Consider the following 21,386-nt stretch of genomic DNA (forward strand, 5'->3'; position numbering starts at 1 on the left):
GAACGCACCCGTGGTATCGCATGATGAATAGAAAAATGGATTTAAATTGTAATGTGATTAATATATGATTAATATATGATTAATATATGATTAATAACTGAAATGTGATTTAAATTGTACATCGGTATATGATAGTAAAATCTTTTCTACGTAATTCTTTAGGCGTAATATTGCAGTTTTCTCGCGATACTTATTAAGAATTAAAAGAATGTTTTCTACTTCTGTATTAAGTTTTAAAGAATCTCCATCGTCATCAAACAATATTTCGAACATTATTACAATTAGCGAACACAAAAGAACAATCTGTTTTTCCGCCATTTTGACATGCTCACGATGCTCATGCACCCAAAAGGCACAACTTTCCGTTTGCAATTTTAAGCGCTTAAACAGCAAACGGAACAATTGAAAATAGCGCTTATAAGCATGAGCGCTTACAGCGCGTGAGTGTTCATATGGAACGCGCCCTTAATAATTGTGCAAAATACGCATGCGTGTCTCTCTGACAACAGCAGCAGACGATGCTAATAAGCGTAAAAAAAGTAGACACTCAAGATGGCGGCTTCCGTCAGTGATTTGGCTAGCTCCCACTACCGATACATTCCCTCCTGTTTCTTTTTACTCTTTGGCGAAGACGGCCATATTTCTCTCTCTTTCTAAGATTGTGATTGGTTCTCTTAGTATTACGGCGTTGAATAGAAAGTGATAGAGAGTGGCCATCTTTGCGTCCTTTCTCTCTCTTTTTTTCCGATCACTTTCACCGATAGATGGCTCGGCCCGGGTCTTAGGCCGGAATTCATAAACGTTGCTTGAAGTCTGTCTTGAGATAGTCTTTACCAAGATCCATTTAAGCTCCAAAACTATCTTAAGAATGGTCTATATGCACAGATGAATCTTAAAGAATTTAATTTAAGCTTAAGACTGTCTTGATAAAGTTCTTGCTTAGGAAGCCGACTTCGGAAATATTCGGAATTCTCTAGAAATATGACCAATGACATTCAAGATCTATAAGTATAATAGATAGACATGAAAATACGTGTATGTACGTACATTACATTCGATATCAGAAATATAATTATTTTAATTCTAATAAAAGGTAAATTTACTAACAAAATTGAAAGTTTAATTAAAATTGAAAAATTATAACATTGAGATAGTTAAAATCATACGATATTTACTGTAAATTTATTTAAACTTAACCTTACTTATTTCATTGAAAATCCTTTGCATTTATATTTTTTATTAATTTTATTTTTTAACAATTATTTTTTAGAAAAACAATGTCCAAGAGAGTTGTATATTTTGATTTAGACAAGCAAGTATTCCTTGAGATCCTAAAAAAGTACAAACATGTAATCGAATTAAAAGGTACAAGTTTCTCCTCATTGAGAGAGAAATCAGAAGCTTGGTCACTCATTATGGAGGAGTATAATAATTCTTCCTTAATTTCTACTAAAGTATTAAATATATTTTATTATTTATGCACTACATCAGTTTTATAAATTCTTTTTGATATACACATGCACACACACACATATATAAGTATATACATATATATAAAAGCATGTGTTATATTACAGAGAGATGTACAACAGTTAAAGAAATATTGGTCTAATATAAAACAGCAAAATAAAAATATATTAACAGCTGAGAGACAATCAAGGTTTCTCACCGGAGGAGGACCACAAGAAGCTGTTAACGAAATTGATCCAAATGTTTAGACATTGTTCCTGATTTAATGACTACAACACCAACCATTTCTTCTTCTAACTTATCTACACAGGAATCTGGAGGTACTTAAATTATTTTTAAATAATATATATAATTTTTAATCTAAAAAAAAATTATATTTGACAAAAGAAATAATTGAGATAATATTTTAGATCGACAAAAAGAAGTTTTAAAAGCAGTCCGGCAGAATTCTTTCACAAAAATTATTGATATTGCTAAAGGAGAGCATTCGAAAAATCAACAAAAATTATTAACATCATGTAATAAACTGACATCTGACAACAGTAAATCAAATAAATTAAATTAATAAAATTCTTTTTAGTAATATATGAATAAAATAATTTTATATTTTTTTTCTTTATACGTAGTAAATGAAAAAATAAATGATATAGAAATGGAAATTGATGATACATTATCTACTGAAAGATGGTCGAGTAATGAATCTGGTGAGAAAATATCAAATTTTATTCAAAATTAAAAACTGTTCATTTTTAATATGTATACATATTATGAAAATCATATTTTAGATATATACATTGTTGAAAAAGAAAACAGAGAGAAAGATCCATTAAATTTCGAGAAGAACAGACGTATAAATACCAAATCGTTTCCTAATTCAAAGAAGCAGAAAACTAAAAGAATGACATTAATATGTGAAAAAGAAATGGAATTGGCAGATATAAAAATTAACCATGAAATTGAGATGTGTAAGCTGAAAAAAGAAAGAGAAGAATATATAAATCAAATTACGATTGAGAAGCTTTTCTTAGAAAAAAAAGAGTTACAAGAGAGAGTCAAATTAGCAAAATTCCGTGCTCAAAAAGAGATGTAAGCAATGACTTGTCCTTCAATTAAAGAAAATGTGATATCAAAATGTTTATAAATTTTAGGGGAGAACATTATGTCCCAGGTGATAATGAGCAGGAATAAGTTTTATATGAACAAGTATTATTAAGGAAATATAAGAATTGTTATTATATTACATTATTTTCTGTTATATTTATTACATTTATTTTATGTTATTACCTAATTACTTTTTAATTATTTGATATAAGTTTTTTTATTTTTACAGTATTATTTTAGATAATATTTGATATAAGTTTTTTTTATTTTTACAGTATTATTTTAGATAATATTAGTCAATTGTTTTCTTTAATTATTTGATGTAAGTTTTTTTTATTTTTACAGTTTTTTTATTTAAGACAATACTAATCAATAACGAATAATTATTTTATAGTATTCCATGCTTAGCAATATTATTAATAATATTATATATTATTTATTGATTATATATTATATATTATGATATTATATATTATTTTTAAAAATGTATAATAAATGAAAGTATAATAATGCAACAACATAAAATTATTTACCATTTATTTTTTTATTTCTAAATAAAATTTTGTTTACATTTTCTATCAGAATTTATTTAAGTTAACAGCAATAGACTCATTTGTCTTGACATCTTTATAGTTATTACTAACACACACACACGCACGTATGCTATCAAAATATTTTTAAAGTTTTGCAATAATGATAAAAGAAAATACAATCTCTAATATAACATTTTAAATAATATAATTAACTTGATTACAATTAAGGTCTTTGCATGTAAAAAAATTGTAGTCGTAATCGTAATCCTTCAAAATTATTGCCCAATAACCTTATATGTGTGCAATCTATTGCTCCATCAATACAAGGAAGTCCAATACCTCCATATCCAAATCCTAATTCCTTAAATTGTCTTCGGTTTTCTTGCATAAGTGCTGGATTTGTCACAAATTTGATATAAGTATTCAAATATGATGCTAATATAATGGTTACTCTAAATATTATTCTGCTTATTGTTGGTTGTGGTAATTTCATAAGATCTCCATTTACTTTCTAAAATATAAAACAATATAATTATTTATATTCTTTTTTAAAATTAAAAAGATGTAATATAGAAGAGATGTAATAGAAAACTTACTTGAAAACTACAGGTAGCATAAAATCTTAGGCAAATGAGTAATTGAATAACTGGTTCAATGGGAAGACCTCGCATATCAGGTCTTGTTAAACCATCTGTAACCAAAGGTAGTAATCCGTACATAACAGAGTCTTTCGAAAATCTATATCTTATGTGGAATTCATGTTCATGATAAACTGTAAACGGATTAATTGCATCTCGCACATATCGTTTTTCACGTATTATGCCAATATTGTCATTTTCTTCATCCGAAGAGGAATCAGAAGCTTCAAACAAATTAATGTCAAATTGGCCTAATATGTTGAATTCCATAATGCCTAACCTAAAACGTATAATAAAAGTTAATAGTATGAAACTAAATATTTATCTTAAAAGTTATTTTATATAACTCACAAAGTATTATATAATCACAACACTATTATACATATACTACATTATCTATATAATTACAATACTATTTTTTATTTCAAAACTAACTATCTCAAGTCTACAATTTACTGGACTTGACTAAGAGTTGCTCAAGACGTCGCTTGAGTAGTAATTGTGCATCAAACAATCTCAAGTCGTACTGAAGATGTAATTATGAAACGGGATTTGCTTCATTAAGCATAAACTCACGATTCAGCTTGGGTTCGGTCTTTAGCAAAGTTTTATGAATCACACGCTGTCTTAAGCATTAGCTTAAGCTCGTCTTGACAGTCAAGCATCGTTTATGAATTCCGGCCTTAAGGTCTATGGTTCGATCTTATATTTAAGGTCGTCTTAAGATCTCGTTTAGTCAATAAAATGATGCTATGTGGCTACTTCATTGGTTGAACGGAATCTTAAGACAACTTTAACTATGGCCTTGTTTACGCCGACATAAGTTCGAATTCATAGTTGTTTCTCAAATCTTAAGACTTTAGAATTTCTTAAATCTATCCTAATGCGACCACTTCATTGGTTGAGCTATGCTATTCAACCAATGAAATGATCGCATTAAGATAGATTTAAGAAATTCTCAAATCTTAAGATTTGATAAATGAGTATGGCCGGTATTCATAGTCCGATCTTATATTTAAGATCGTCTTAAGATCTCGTTCAACCAATAAAATGATGTTATGCGGCTATTTGATTGGTTAAACAGGATCTTAAGACGATCTTAAATATAAGATCGGACTATGAATACCAACCTATGAATTCAGACCATACTCTGCGTTCGAATTTCACTGCCAGTAACTGCCAGTACTAAGAAATGTATAGTGTATGTAACGTAAACTATAGATTTTTAATATTGACAATTTATTGGCAGTGAAATTCGAACGCAGAAATACTTTGATACGCCTACTAAATACTACTTGCCACTCACAATTGTTCGATTCTTTAGAAGAATAGCTATGATTGGCTAGTATAGTATTTAGTACGCGTATCAAGTGCTCGGTGTAAACAAAGCTTATAAGAACGGACTATGAATACCGATCTTTATCTTGGCACTCGGTAAAATAAATAAATGTGTAGTAACAACTTTCACTACAGCAGCTAATAAGTATAATATTAAGGAAATTATAAAATAGAAAAGAAAGACAAGATTAACAATGATCTAATTTTTATCGAAACATTTGATTTGGTTTCAATTCAGAGCAAAATAAGATTGAAATCGATAGAAACTCATCTAAGACGAGTTTAAACTTGCCTAATTCGAATTTCTACCAATTTCAATCTTGTTTCGCTCCGAATTGAAACTAATCAAAAGTTATGGTGGAAACTAGACCAATGTAACAATATTGTGCAATACAGAATTGTAAACAATATTGGGCGTTTTCCAGCAAAGACACAGACGACACAGTGTAACACAGTGTCCATTAGTGTAAGTGAGATAACGAATGTTCTCTCTCACACTAATGGACACTGTGTCGCTGTGTCGCTTGCTGAAAAACGCTCATAGTTATTTTTTCTCTCTCGCTTTTTACATTTTTAAACAAAGGACTAGCCATTCCAGAGTTCACTCACTGATTTTGTTATGCCATCTGTGCTGTCAAATCTTATTGTATCTTTCTATTCATATATTTTTTACCATCTGTCATTTTTAAATGTCAAAATATATACAATGTTTGGAAAATTGGAACAAATAAGCTATCTCTTTCAACTGAGATTGCGTTAATCTAATATTACTCATTGTCAGCAAATGGAGATATATGTAATATGAGAACAGTCATTCAACAGGCGGGCTTGTATTTTTTTATATCTTCTTGAGAGGACTCTATCATTATATATACTCATCGCTTATTTTCACCTATTTTTTTATCAGTTGACCGTAAATTGAACTTTATTATATTCAATTAATGGCAATTTAAATCGTAAAAGCTATTATATTTAGCATTTTGATCCAATCTCAGTTTACCTATATAAAGGGGAGTGTTAAATAAAAGATATAAAAAACTTAGGTACGTAGAAAAATATGCAAAATATCTCCTTATCAATTTTAATAATTTCGTGTGCAAAATACAAAAGAAAAAAAATTACAATCAATGCGCTGTAAATATATCTATAACATTGGGCCGTTTGTTTCAACATTTTGGTAAATTTACGCATTAATTACCTATTAGGGGTTACGTTCCAAAACGTCTTCTTCAAAGAAAATTTTACTCGATATATATGTAACGTATACTATATTATATTGAGCTTTAGAACGTAACTTATGTAAATATCATACCTTAACTTACTATAACCAAAAGATAATTTTACTCGTTACTTTAACCACCGAATAACATTATTTCTTAGTAATAATAATTTAATGTAAGTAAACTTTATTAATAGAACAACAGTTACTGATATTATCTAATATCTAATAAATGATTAAAGGCTAAATTTATTAAGAAGTTGGAACAATCGGCCATTAATTTGACCGTATAATTAATTTAATTAAATATATATATATATATATATATATATAATTAAAAATGTCGCTTTGTTAGATGAAATTTTCTTGAAATTATGTAAATGTATACATACATACATCTATTTATATATAATACTAATTACAAACATATATATATATATATATATATATATATAAGAATAATATAATCGGCAATAAAGAGCAGGTAAGAGTCATGTACATCGGAATGAGTAATAAATAACGAAAATTATACAAATTAAAAATTAAACATTGTCAGGTGTAAATTATAAATGAAATTACAGAATTTTTGAAAAAAATTATAAAATATTTTTATAACAATTAATCATACATAAGTCACAATAAATATCAGTATCTAATTATTATTATGACAATTTATGTTACACAAAAACGTAAAGTTGCACGAACAAAAATGCTACAACTATTGACAATAATTAAAACTTAAAGTTATAAATAAAAATACACCTAATTAATTATAATGCGGACGTTTCGAGCTCAAATTTGAGTCTTCTTCAGCGCGATATTTAAATTATAATACTAAAAAGTTTTTACATGAAAACATCAATAATATATACATAAATTTTTAACTAAGCCTTCGACTTAACTCGCATAAAATCATCTCCGATGAGTATGTATTAATGTTTTATCAGGGAGCGGAGTCAACATTAGATTGAAGTCACTGACCTGGTAATATTGTTAGTGGAAAAACAATGATCGTTGCAATCTGCAAAATTAGTGAAGTTTAGACTTGAAATAAGTGAAAAACTACATATATTAATCACCATTCACTAACTGGTTGGACGGTCACTTACTCTTTTAACAATATTTTGTGACGGTTGATAGTACTTTGTTGACTCAACTCCTTGTGCTGTGGAGGTCGCTCGGATAGTGTCAAAAAATGATACAAATTATCTGTTTATATAATGTTATTCCCACCACTATATTTTTGGAAGAGCATTAATGATATCATGATAGACACTTGGTAAATTTTCGGTGTCAGTTTGCAGATTCAGACCGTTCTTCTGTCTTTTGATAAATAACATCTCAGAGATAAGCTTCTTGGTATAAAATGGAGCCTCGTCAAGGATTCTAACGTTATCCCAGTCAAAATCATGGTCAAATTCTCTTCTGTGATTACCGAGGTTGTGTTAGTATTATGATGTATATGTCTTTTATGCTCAGTGATTCTAGTTTTTAGCTTACGGGAAGTTTGGCCAACATATGAGGCATCACAATGGCTACACTTAATTTTATATATGACGTTAGTTTTTAATTCTGTTGGAATATTATCTTTGTGGGCTCTAATTGATAATATACCAACAGAATTAAAAACTAACGTCATATATAAAATTAAGTGTAGCCATTGTGATGCCTCATATGTTGGCCAAACTTCTCGTAAGCTAAAAACTAGAATCACTGAGCATAAAAGACATATACATCATAATACTAACACAACCTCGGTAATCACAGAAGAGAATTTGACCATGATTTTGACTGGGATAACGTTAGAATCCTTGACGAGGCTCCATTTTATACCAAGAAGCTTATCTCTGAGATGTTATTTATCAAAAGACAGAAGAACGGTCTGAATCTGCAAACTGACACCGAAAATTTACCAAGTGTCTATCATGATATCATTAATGCTCTTCCAAAAATATAGTGGTGGGAATAACATTATATAAACAGATAATTTGTATCATTTTTTGACACTATCCGAGCGACCTCCACAGCACAAGGAGTTGAGTCAACAAAGTACTATCAACCGTCACAAAATATTGTTAAAAGAGTAAGTGACCGTCCAACCAGTTAGTGAATGGTGATTAATATATGTAGTTTTTCACTTATTTCAAGTCTAAACTTCACTAATTTTGCAGATTGCAACGATCATTGTTTTTCCACTAACAATATTACCAGGTCAGTGACTTCAATCTAATGTTGACTCCGCTCCCTGATAAAACATTAATACATACTCATCGGAGATGATTTTATGCGAGTTAAGTCGAAGGCTTAGTTAAAAATTTATGTATATATTATTGATGTTTTCATGTAAAAACTTTTTAGTATTATAATTTAAATATCGCGCTGAAGAAGACTCAAATTTGAGCTCGAAACGTCCGCATTATAATTAATTAGGTGTATTTTTATTTATAACTTTAAGTTTTAATTATTGTCAATAGTTGTAGCATTTTTGTTCGTGCAACTTTACGTTTTTGTGTAACATAAATTGTCATAATAATAATTAGATACTGATATTTATTGTGACTTATGTATGATTAATTGTTATAAAAATATTTTATAATTTTTTTCAAAAATTCTGTAATTTCATTTATAATTTACACCTGACAATGTTTAATTTTTAATTTGTATAATTTTCGTTATTTATTACTCATTCCGATGTACATGACTCTTACCTGCTCTTTATTGCCAATTATATTATTCTTATTTTTTTATTAAAGAGAGCACTGATTTTAATTATTTATTTATATATATATATATATATATATATATACATATATATAAAAAAATTATAACGTGTAAAAAGTGACAGTTGCAAGGTTATAATTTCCGTGGTATCAAGACGTGCAGGGGCAGCACAGAGTACCCAAGCATGCGCAGTGACGTGAAAAAGTGCGCAAAATTACAAATTTGGTGTAAGCATATATGTAATAAGCATATATTGCCAACGGGTCCTGAAAACAGGGGCGAACATTACGGTCCAAACAATATATCGTTTTCTTTGTCTAGCAGGACTCGGTTCGTGATGCGCATGTGCAATTAAGAGAAAATATATGTAATAATATAAATCGCTTGCACATAACACCTTGCGCTTACGTACAACAGCCAAAGACCGGTATTCATAGTCCGAGCTTATATTTAAGATCGTCTTAAGATCTCGTTCAACCAATAAAATGATGTTATGCGGCTATTTGATTGGTTGAACAGGATCTTAAGACGATCTTAAATATAAGATCGGACTATGAATACCGACCAAAGTATCGCTGTCTGTTTCGTTTCAGTGTTTCCCTTTGTTCTCACTTCCACTTACGGGCGGTGACAATATATGCTTATTACATATATGGGTGTAAGAGTTCAAACATAGGTTTAATAAAAAATAATATTGAAACTTCCACGCAATACTATCAGCTTTGGTAGTTTCCACGCTCTCAGGCTTTGTTATATTTTATTATAGGCTTCGCCCTGTCCCCCTTATGCACTCCTACCTAAGCGTTCGTTTCTAGCATGTATGTACATACATACTATGCACATACATAATATGCATATACATAGCATGTACATACTATATATATAGAAAAGAAGGCTTCGTCTCAAATATACTTACATGTGAAAAGTAACGGATGCATCGATTTTTCTACTACTCCACTTGCATAAAACGCAATTATTAACCATTTTATACAAATATACACAAACTACAACATGGACTGTGAATATACTACTAATGCCAGCTATTATTCTTTCTATCACGTTTGATTATGGTTTGGCTTGAGGCACCTTTTAACATAACGTCAATACTGTTGTTTTTTTAAAGACCAATCAGACTTTATTAGAAAGAGACGGAGCGTGACCTCATATTATTTGCTCTACGGTTATCCCCTCCATTGTCATTAACAGTCCATTCTATATGTCGATGCCCGTCGCCCGTCCCCTATAAAAAAATATAACAAAACTTAAGAGCGTGGAAACTACCAAGGCTGATAGTACTGCGTGGAAGTTTCAACGTAAATTTGTAATTTTGTGCACTTTTTCACGTCACTGCGCAGGCTCGAGTAGTCTGCGCTGCCCTTGCACGTCTTGATACTTGGGGTGCGTTCGGGGAGACGCTATTAGCGCTAACGGTGTCATTCTATCTTTGTTACTCATTAAAAGTTGAACAAAGATAGAACGACGCTGTTAGCGCTAATAGCGCCTTCCCGAATGCGCTCTTGATATTACGGAATTATAACCTCGCAACTGTCACTTTTTAACACACATTATAACTTTTTTTCTGTTGTAGAGCGATTTTTATTTGTGAATTCATATTTTACACACAAAAATACGTAATATTGCTAAGTTTTAACAAAAACGGTAAGAAAGACCACTCTCCTTCAGAATTACCTAATTATTTAATATTATTTAATATTATTTAATTTTGAATTATTATTTTCTCATTTTGCTCAATAAATGATCTAATGCTATCAAATTTTTTCTCAGTTGTTGAAAAAAGAGTAATTATTTTACTAACAGTAGAGTTATTCTGTATTTAATAAATTTAATGAGATTTAAAGAAAGTAAAATTATTGTGAGATTATAAAATGCAGTACTATGTCTCGATAGGAACAGATATATATATTCAGAAACAAAATCACTTTTAAACCAATTATCAACAATGACATGGACAAATTATCAACTAACATTAGCTATACTTCAAATAATTACTGGCTCGTTTAATACTTTATCAGTCAAGTAAGTGCAATTAATTATTAATATTATTAATATTAGTACAAAAAACCTATAAATTATATGGTATGGAGAAAACATACATTAATGATTCACATAAATAACATTAATTTTGTACATGTTAAAGAGAATTTGACTTTAAATTTATTTAGGTATGCAGATCGACAAGTGGTACTTGGAGAAGATGAACAACTTAGGCATTTCAATCATCCTTTCATGCAATCATTATTTATGTTTATTGGAGAGGCTCTTTGTTTCTTAGCATTTAAAATTTTCTATTATTATTATAATCGACGAAATGTAAGTATCTACAATTTTTGTTTCTTGAAAACGAATTAAGCTGTATCATTTATTATATAAATTTATTTGCAGGATGGCTCTGTAGACAATAATGTACTCACTAAGGGTTCAAGGATTTTTAATCCTTTCATTTTACTTGTACCTGCATTGTGTGATATGTTTGCCACATCCATAATGTACATTGGCCTGAATATGACTTATGCAAGTAGTTTTCAGATGTTGCGTGGATCAGTAATTGTTTTTACAGGAATGCTTTCTATTGGATTTCTTAATAGAAAATTGGGAATAAGGGAATGGATAGGCATCGGTTTTGTCATAACAGGCTTAGCATTCGTCGGTGTTAGTGATATATTAACAATGGAAGACACTGATATTAGTGCAAATTCTATAATTACTGGAGATTTGCTTATTATATTTGCTCAGGTATTTCTTTGTATTATTCACCTACATTGGATTAATCAATTGAAAATTTTTTCATTTTTTTTCTGTTTATTTTTTACTTTTTAACTAAGTTTTTTACATGTTTAACAACACACACACAATTTATCCATATATATATATATATATATATATATATATATGTATATATATATATATACATACACAGCAAAATCTTTCCTCGAGTGATCATTATGACTTTGATCTTTAAAATATAATATGACAAATGTATTTTATCATCTTTCCAAGTCTATATTATCTAAATATAAATTAATAATTTTAGCAGTTATATTGTTAGGTTATTATGGAAGTCTCAATTACTTATGAAAAAGATGAACTTTCTAATCAATCTAGTTTATAAATATCTATTTAAAGAGAACTAGCAATTATAGTTATGACTTAATTTTATTTATATAATTTACAATATTAGATCATTAGATATATTAATATGTATATTTACTCTTACAAAATAATTTTCAAATTTCAAATATATAGGTAATAACAGCCGTTCAAATGGTTGTGGAAGAAAAATTTGTAGGAGAACAAGATATTCCTGCATTACAGGCAATTGGATGGGAGGGTCAGTAACATTTTATAGTTTTCTTGTATAGTATTTGTCATTGTCGAAATTCGAACCTGATATTGATTTAAAACAAATTGATTATTATTCTTATTTACTATAATAATTTATTATAATTTATACTCTTTTCCAGGTATCTTTGGATTTATCGGTATTTCTATTGCTTTGATTCCTCTTAATTATATTAATGCCTCACCGCCTTTCGCTGATAATTCACGCGGCACGCTTGAAGCCACAACGGAAGCTCTTATCGAAATTGGAGGCAGTAGTAAATTGTTGATAGCTGTTATTGGTCAGTTTATCATTTCGCTTCCTTACTTTTTTGCGATTGTCGATTGTGGTTTTTATTATATGTTATTATATGGCATTACAGGTATATCGTTTAGTATTGCTTTCTTTAATTTTGCTGGTATTAGTGTTACCAAAGAGATGAGTGCTACGACGAGGATGATTTTAGACAGTGTTCGAACGATCGTAATCTGGGCCTGTTCTTTAGCGTTTCAATGGCAGGCCTTTCATTACATGCAGGTATGATTAGAGATTATTTATATATATAGTAACTACTACTTCAATTGTGTATGTGTGTGTTTAGTAGAGGAAACATCATATACAGGGTGTCTCAAAATAACCGTATCACCTTTTGGGTGCAGGTAGAGCGGGTTAAATAGAATAGAAAAGTCCTGTGCCATTTTGCGATTTTCAGAATAATTATTGAGAAATTAATTTACAAAGATCGGCAAATCCGGCGCGAGTATCAGCCCGCTGCAAAAAAGATGGCGAGAAGGACGGCCTACCACAAAAAAGATGGCGAGAAAGACGGCCCACCGCTAGGCCGGTCGCTAAATAATAATCGTTAATCTATTGTTCATATCAACGCTTCTCGTCTATGCCCCTGGTAACCGCGAGGCAATGGCGCCTATTTACGTCGCGCGCGCTTAGCGACCGTCCTTAGGGCCGTCTTTTTCGCCACCTTTTTTGCAGCGGCCAGATACTCGCGCCGAATTTACCGATCTTTGTACATTAATTTCTCAATAATTATTCCGAAAATCGTAAAATGGTACAGGACTTTTCTATTCCATTTAAGCCGCTCTACCTGCACTCGAGAGGTGATACGGTCATTCTGAGACACCCTGTATATATATATATATATATATATATATATATATATATATATAAAAATAATAATTAGGTCAACTAACGAGCAACTTTAAATGGGTGTTATTTAACAATCTTTATTATTATTCCGAATCCAAATCTGAACAAATTACATATAAACGTTTCAGCTGTACGCAGCCTTCCTCAGTATTGAACAACGAACGCAAAATAAGATAACTGCATTGAAGCATAAATTTTGACCTTCTTAATATTATGTTGCATAGCAACCGCTACGTTGAATCAACTTTCCCAAAGGATCCATCGTACTACCTGACTAACATCTAACACGAGACCGAGTCAATTGACTATTAATCTATTGCTCCAAAAAAATATATATGCATTATGATCGTCATGATGTAACTACTTTGTTTTTTAAACACTTATTATTCCTTGGAGTTGCACAGTGATCAATTGATCATTCAACGGTTGAAGGCGAGAATTTTCGACCACCGACCTGCAATTCGAGTACTCGATTCCATATTTTCCTGGTCATTTTTTTGCATTGAGATGTGTATTCTGTCAACAAATACTAGTTTTTCACTAACGTCGTTATATCGGCATCTAAATCTAATAACTATCACGCAAATTTACATTACCTTATTATTTACACAACATTGCAACAACTGTCCAATGATGGAAACAAACTTCGCAACTAACAAGAGAGGTAGCCTGCTTCCAACAGTATCTCAACAGGAACTGTTATTATATTTTCAAAAACATGTTTTGTTATATACACAAATGAGGGAGCAAATTTTTGTATGTATCCGACAAGCTTCGTAAACATCTATGTGTGTTGTCTTGTAAATAAGTTTACCATAATTTATCTATTTGTCAATTCGCGTAAAACATCATAATAAGCGTCACTCAATAATTCAGTGTGCTTATTTAAATTCAATTCATTTTTTTGTTCCTTAATATGTAGCATTTCCGAAATCAATCTTTTGTGATAGTTCCTTTCTACGTCAAGAATTTTTACCTCCTCCCAACCAAATGTATGTTTCTCTTTTTTAATGTGTTCCGAAATTACCGAGTGTTTTTCAGATTTTAGTCTTATATTATTCATATGTTCTTTAATTCTTGTTCCTATTTGTCTTTTCGTCTGTCCCACGTATGTCACATCACAGTCATTACAGTTTATCTTATAAACAACGTTTGAGTTAGTCATGAATGGTTTTTTATCCTTCTGTGCTCTGATGATTCTATCCAATTTATTCAAACAACGATATCCTATCATTAAATCCGATTTTTTAATTGTAGAAGCTATCTTATCAGAAATGTTGTTAACATACGGTAAAACAAAAGTTCCTATTGGTTTACTGTTATTATCATGATCGGAACGTTGTGTTAAATCTATTTGTTTTTTGTGGAAAAGTTTTCCATCATTGGACAGTTGTTGCAATGTTGTGTAAATAATAAGGTAATGTGAATTTGCGTGATAGTTATTAGATTTAGATGCCGATATAACGACGTTAGTGAAAAACTAGTATTTGTTGACAGAATACACATCTCAATGCAAAAAAATGACCAGGAAAATATGGAATCGAGTACTCGAATTGCAGGTCGGTGGTCGAAAATTCTCGCCTTCAACCGTTGAATGATCAATTGATCACTGTGCAACTCCAAGGAATAATAAGTGTTTAAAAAACAAAGTAGTTACATCATGACGATCATAATGCATATATATTTTTTTGGAGCAATAGATTAATAGTCAATTGACTCGGTCTCGTGTTAGATGTTAGTCAGGTAGTACGATGGATCCTTTGGGAAAGTTGGTTCAACGTAGCGGTTGCTATGCAACATAATATTAAGAAGGTCAAAATTTATGCTTCAATGCAGTTATCTTATTTTGCGTTCGTTGTTCAATACTGAGGAAGGCTGCGTACAGCCGAAACGTTTATATGTAATTTGTTCAGATTTGGATTCGGAATAATAATAAAGATTGTTAAATAACATCCGTTTAAAATTGCTCGTTAGTTGGCCTAATTATTGTTTATTTTTGTAAAAACTTGATTACGTCATTACTTGATAAACGTCATTAAAAATATTTTTAATTTTTTTATATATATATATATATATATAAAAAATTAATTAAAAATATTTATAATTAATTAAAAATATTTTTAATTTTTTATATATATATATATATATATATATATAAAAATTAAAAATATTTTTAATGACGTTTATCAAGTAATGACGTAATCAAGTTTTTACAAAAATAAACAATAATTAGGCCAACTAACGAGCAATTTTAAACGGATGTTATTTAACAATCTTTATTATTATTCCGAATCCAAATCTGAACAAATTACATATAAACGTTATATATATATATACAGGGTGGACTATTTTAATCCATCCAATCGAATATCTCGAAAACCAAGCCCGACAGAGAAATTTGTTTCAGACAAAAATTGTATGGTTTCGAGGGGGCCATAAGACGGTACCATTGGTTTGACCTTGAAAAGTCATTTGAAGGTCACTTCAAGTTTTTTAAATGGAACACCCTATATATTTTTACATATTCTTGTAGCTCATCTCGAGAGCTTTCCAAAACACTTATTAAGTATTAGAGTAAGATAATCAAAAAATGAATATTTTACGAGATATCTTGTATTTTATGTCAAAATACTGCAACTTTGAAGCCTTATAACTCAAAAAATACTTAATGAAAAATACTTTGTCATAAGTGTTTTGGAAAGCTCTCGAGATGAGCTACAAGAATATGTAAAAATATATAGGGTGTTGCATTTAAAAAACTTGAAGTAACCTTCACGTAACTTTCAAATGACTTTTCAAGATCAAACCAATGGTACCATCTTATGGCCCCCTCGAAACCATACAACTTTTGTCTGAAACATTTTTCTCTGTCGGGCTTGGTTTTCGAGATATTCGACTGGATGGATTAAAATGGTCCACCCTGTATATATATATATATATATATATATATATATATATATATATATATATATACAATATATATGATGTTTCCTTTACTAAACATACACACACACACAATTGAAGTAGTAGTTACAAGTAATAGTAGAAAAATACATAATATATTAAGTCAGGAAAAGAGGTATTGGAGGGGTAGAAGTAGGTAAAAATAGGTTATGATCTCTTGCATATGTGGATGATATTGTGTTACTGGCTAAGAATAAGGTTGCATTAGAGGATATGATGAATACTCTTAGGAGATTTTTAATGGAAAGGAATTTAATATTGAGTGGAAAAGACAAAGGTATTAGTATTTAATAGTAATGGAACAAAAAGTAAAGGCAATGATAAAAGTAATTGGTGGTAGGAAAAGAGAAGAATTGAAGAGGTAAAGAGCTTTAAATATTTAGGTTTTACGTTTAATAGAAAAGGGGACTATGAGAATCACATTAAGGAATTAAGCAAGAAAGGTAGAATTGCAGGTAATAGGGTATGAGGTTTAGAAAAGAGGATATGTAAGGATGACTTCTGCAGGAGATGGATGTTGTACAAATATTTGGTACAGAATGTAATGGCAAATGGGATGGAAAGGGTATTACCCATTATAATAGTCGAAATGCCTCACTCTACTTTTCAAAAAAAAACCTATTAGGACTTATTTGTATACTGAAAAAAGTAAGTTCTATCATCCTAACCCCTTTCCTAATAACCAATTATCTCCTTAATAACCAATTTAATGACAGTGAGGGTATCAAACCAATATAAAAATTATTGGAGAATTTGAAATTAATCAAAATACACGTTTAAAAATAGATCTGAGGTTGCAGCTCTCCTAGCTTTGAAAATATAACAATATAAAATATTTTAGAATTTTTTTTACTTTGAAAATGACCTTGGAAAAATTTGAAAAAATTTGAATATATTTTGATGTACGGCTCCTATATATTCAAATTTTTTAAGATCTTTCGACATCGGCGTCTGCGAGATAGAAGGCAAAATAACGGTTTTTCGCATTTTTGAAGATGGCGCACCTGCGCAAACTGCAAAAACTTAAAAAAATTGGTTGGAATATTTAGAAAAAAATAAAATACGTATTTAAAAAAAAGAAAAAATCAATGTATGTTTTTTCGTTTTAAAGTTATAATGATATAAAATATTTTGAATTTTTTTTACCTTGAAGATGATCTTGGAAAAATTTCGAATATATTTTGGTACATATCGCCAATATACTCAAATTTTTTCAGATTTTTTGAGCGAGAGGTTTCCGAGAAGAAAATTAGTAAACAAAAAAGTTAGTTTTTTTAGCTACCTAGGAAAGAGGGAGGGAGGGGAAAAGCGCTAAGGTGATAGAACTTACTTTTTTCAGTATATAAATAAGTCCTAATAGGTTTCCTTTAAAAAGCGGAGTGAGGACATTTCGACTATTATAATGGGTAATACCCTTTGGGGATGGGAATAAAAAAAGGAGTTAAAAAAAGTAATGTTGGATTATGTTAGGTGGCTTTTCAGATTGGATTTTTGTACACCAAGATATGTAATACAAAGAGAGTTAAGTTTGATAAAATTAAAATATGAGTGAGGTATTAGAGCCATGAAATTCGAGAAAAGGGTAATTGTTTTATTAAGAAATGTTGAGTAGAAAAAGAGTGTATGATAAAGAAAGAGTTGTATAGTAAAGAAAGGGAAAGATATAATAGTAAAGGTAGGAGTATGAAGACAATAAAAGATATACGACATGACGGTGTAAATTTAGAGAATAGTATAAGGGAGAAAGAATTAGATATTCAAAGACAAATAGAAGACGCGAGAATAAGGGAAGCAAAATATAATAAGAGATATAAGATGGTAGGAATGGAGGTAAAAAGGCCCAAATATTTGAGGAAAGAAATTCTAGATAGGTATATGTATGGGGATGAGATAAGAGCTCTAATAAAGATAAGGTGTGGAAATTTGGAAGAATATAATAAGTATTGGTTAGATGATAAGAGTAAAGTCTAAATTTTGTAATATAGGATGGGATAATATAGAACATTATGTGACTGAATGTGTAGAGACGAATAAATGGTTCAAAGAATTGGGTGAAAATAGTGATGACAGAACAGCAAGAGTATTTAGTGATGAATTGGATAAGAAGAAAGAAAACATTAAAAAGGTTATGGAAAGAAAAAGAATTAAGAAAAAGTAAAGGACGGTGACAAGGAGATTGTGATTGTGACTGTGATTTATTTTATGATTGTGTGTGTGTGTGTGTGTATGTGTGAGATTAGATTAGATTATTTATTTATTTATTTATATATCTAGCTAGTTAGTTATTTACTTTTGTATTGTTTGATAGAGGTATAGGAGGTATGCAATATTTGACTGTAACTGAATGTAAGTATGGATGGATGAATGAATAAACTGTCTTTTGTAAACCAAGTTCCCTTTTTGACTTGTATGTTTGAAGAATATATATATATATATATATATATATATATATATATATATATATATAACATATTAAGTTGATGAGTTCTTACCGATTTTTTGCAATTTTTTTTTATTGAAATGAAAAAAATTGATACAACATCAAAGTATTTTCCTTCGTTTTCTACGAGTCGATTGGCCTATTGAGAATCTTCATTGAACAATACTTGCAAATTGTTCTCTCCTATGCCTGCAGGACATTCAGAATGTTCTTTACTGATATCGAAATCATTACTTTGAAATTGTTTAAACCAATTTACACACGTTCTAACAGCTATAATATTTTCACCATAAGTCTCGCAAATAATTCTGTGTGAATTAGTAGCACTTTTCTTTTGGTAAAAACAAAACATAAGGTCGCAATGACGAATATACTCTTTTTCTAGTTCCATTTTCAATCGTATTAAATGTAAGATTATGTTATATAACATCTATGGCTTGTTATGCATAAATATCAATGTAGTGAAATCAATAAACAAAAACCAAAAACATTTCTGATCGTTAAATCTCAATGCATGCATACAGCCATCTATCCGCATCGGTAAAAACTTATGCACTTAATATACATATACTACGCACAAAAATATAGGGAACACTTTTTATACGTCAAAAAGTGGGTTATTTTTAAACTGTTACAGTTCGATGTTCGAAATTTGAAATTAAATTACGCAAAATTTTATTCAGAGATGCATAAACATGCGAAATCAACAAGCAATAATTGATCAGAGAAAAGGTAATACGATATAAAACGCGCGCGCGCACGCACTCACGTACGCACACACATAAGACACACACGCGCCCATGCCGACGGTAACTGTTTTTTTTCAATAAAATGTAAGGCTAGTTTCAAAGTTATGTCATTCGATCAAAAAAAATCGTAGAAAAGTTTTAAAAAAAGCATTTTGTAGGAAAAATGTTGTAGTTTAAGGAATTTGACTAATTTTTCGAGAAAAATTGTTTAAGAGAACTGCAGAATGTTAAAAATATGTAATTTTAAGGAAAAAACAGTGTATCTTTTTTAGAGCATAAGTCTAAGAAGATTAAAATTTTTTTAAAAATTATATTGATAGCACGTTAAAACTGAAACTTTAAGCTTCAAAATGCTTTTTTTAAACTTTCCTACGATGATTTTTCACCGAGTATCGACGATATTTCTGAAAAAACTAGGTTTAGTTTCAAAATCATATAAAATCGGTTAAAAATCGTAAGAAGGTTTTAAAAAAAGCATTTTGTTGATCAAGCATTGTACTTTATGAAAATTGACTTGAATTCATCGAGAGAATTTTTCTTATCAAACTGCAGAGTTTCAAAACTACATAATTTTAAGGAACAAAACAACGTGTTCTTTTTTAAAGCATAGAATAAGGAAAATACAAAAATTTTTTTAAACTATCGTTAACGCGTTAAAGTTGAAACTTTAAGTTTCAAAATGCTTTTTTTTTAACTTTTCTACGATAATTTTTCATCGGGCTACAACAGTTTGAAAATAGCCCATTTTTGTGACGTTAAAAAGTGTTTCCTATATTTTTGTGCTTAGTGTATATGTATATACTGATGAAAAATATTTCAATATAAAAATTATTTTTGTTACAGCTTATTGGTTTCGTAATTCTTTTAATCGGTATGGCATGTTACAACAACATCATAATTCCACAATTAGTCCACAAATATCTTTGCCGTCTGGGACGCCATACATTAGTTGACGAAGATCGTATTATTAATACCGCTGCAGATGATTTGCAAGAAACAGCATGAAAGTCTACATTGGGTATTCTATGGCGCACGATTATCGTTAGTATTAATTTTTTTTGTTATTAAACGATGACTATTTAAATAAGATTTATGGATTCGAAGGTCGCGAATGATCGTAATTTCTTATGTTTTTTGTATTATTACAATTATATATAAAATTATCTCTCTCTCTCTTATACATACGACTTTATTTCTATCTGTATAATCATAGACCATTTATATTCACGCATTCCAGTAGTATGTAATCTAAGGTATAAATCATGGAATATGAGTTTAAATTAGATAAACACAAAGCTAGATTTATCCATATAAATAAATATATATATATATACATACTATTAATTAAAAATATTATGTAAGAAATTGAATATGAGATATATGTAACTTTTTTAAGTTTTATATATTATATATATGCATATGTAATAAAATTACACAATATTTATTACATACAAACAAGATCTTAAGTTTATGAAAATTAATTAATTTTGCAAATTATAAATCACTATCCTAAATCAATTTATTCTTCTAGTAATTTTTTTCCTTTACAAATTAAGAATTCTCAACATTTTGAATTCCATATATATATATATATATATATATATATATATATATGTATATATATTACCTTGGTATGAGAAATAAAATAAACATATTTATTACTAAAAAATGCGCGATATATTTAACTTTTTTAGGATTAGCTGTATTTA

At 29.6% G+C, this 21,386-nt stretch overlaps 3 protein-coding genes across 12 annotated transcripts in view; all 3 read left to right on the forward strand.

Moving 5' to 3' along the window:
- LOC140663817 (calcium channel flower-like) overlaps window positions 1-21,386 on the forward strand; it is a 107,885-nt gene that overhangs the window by 26,187 nt on the left and 60,312 nt on the right. The window lies entirely within an intron of this gene.
- Window positions 824-2,957, forward strand: LOC140663815 (uncharacterized). 6 transcript variants are annotated; one of them, XM_072888301.1, is made up of 6 exons: window positions 824-1,093; window positions 1,271-1,454; window positions 1,578-1,790; window positions 1,881-2,012; window positions 2,097-2,174; window positions 2,256-2,957. In XM_072888301.1, the coding sequence occupies exons 3-6, from the start codon at window positions 1,736-1,738 to the stop codon at window positions 2,558-2,560; spliced, it is 570 nt and encodes a 189-aa protein (XP_072744402.1). In that variant the 5' UTR covers window positions 824-1,093; window positions 1,271-1,454; window positions 1,578-1,735; the 3' UTR covers window positions 2,561-2,957. The 6 variants fall into 6 exon arrangements, 5 of the variants coding, with proteins under 5 accessions (XP_072744402.1, XP_072744405.1, XP_072744403.1 ...); XM_072888304.1 differs by having other exon boundaries at window positions 1,271-1,365; XM_072888302.1 differs by having other exon boundaries at window positions 824-1,039.
- Window positions 5,768-21,195, forward strand: Tango9 (transport and golgi organization 9). 3 transcript variants are annotated; one of them, XM_072888298.1, is made up of 9 exons: window positions 5,768-6,123; window positions 10,609-10,679; window positions 10,929-11,057; window positions 11,204-11,351; window positions 11,424-11,774; window positions 12,285-12,369; window positions 12,503-12,661; window positions 12,743-12,897; window positions 20,521-21,195. In XM_072888298.1, exons 3-9 carry the CDS (start codon window positions 10,981-10,983, stop codon window positions 20,680-20,682), a joined length of 1,137 nt encoding a protein of 378 aa, XP_072744399.1. In that variant the 5' UTR covers window positions 5,768-6,123; window positions 10,609-10,679; window positions 10,929-10,980; the 3' UTR covers window positions 20,683-21,195. The 3 variants fall into 3 exon arrangements, with proteins under 3 accessions (XP_072744399.1, XP_072744397.1, XP_072744400.1); XM_072888296.1 differs by lacking the exon at window positions 5,768-6,123 and having other exon boundaries at window positions 10,460-10,679; XM_072888299.1 differs by lacking the exons at window positions 5,768-6,123; window positions 10,609-10,679 and having other exon boundaries at window positions 10,910-11,057.

The sequence above is a fragment of the Anoplolepis gracilipes genome, chromosome 3, assembly GCF_047496725.1.
Source record: "Anoplolepis gracilipes chromosome 3, ASM4749672v1, whole genome shotgun sequence".
Classification (NCBI taxonomy): domain Eukaryota; kingdom Metazoa; phylum Arthropoda; class Insecta; order Hymenoptera; family Formicidae; genus Anoplolepis; species Anoplolepis gracilipes.

Bases quoted from the DNA above. Each gene is read 5' to 3' on its own strand.
- LOC140663815 (XM_072888301.1), top strand. From the start codon at position 1,736: ATGACTACAACACCAACCATTTCTTCTTCTAACTTATCTACACAGGAA. The intron at 2,013-2,096 runs GTAAATCAAATA...CTTTATACGTAG, and splicing joins TAAACTGACATCTGACAACA to TAAATGAAAAAATAAATGAT. The intron at 2,175-2,255 runs GTGAGAAAATAT...ATCATATTTTAG, and splicing joins ATGGTCGAGTAATGAATCTG to ATATATACATTGTTGAAAAA.
- Tango9 (XM_072888298.1), top strand. From the start codon at position 10,981: ATGACATGGACAAATTATCAACTAACATTAGCTATACTTCAAATAATT. The intron at 11,058-11,203 runs GTAAGTGCAATT...AAATTTATTTAG, and splicing joins TTTAATACTTTATCAGTCAA to GTATGCAGATCGACAAGTGG. The intron at 12,898-20,520 runs GTATGATTAGAG...TTTTTGTTACAG, and splicing joins AGGCCTTTCATTACATGCAG to CTTATTGGTTTCGTAATTCT.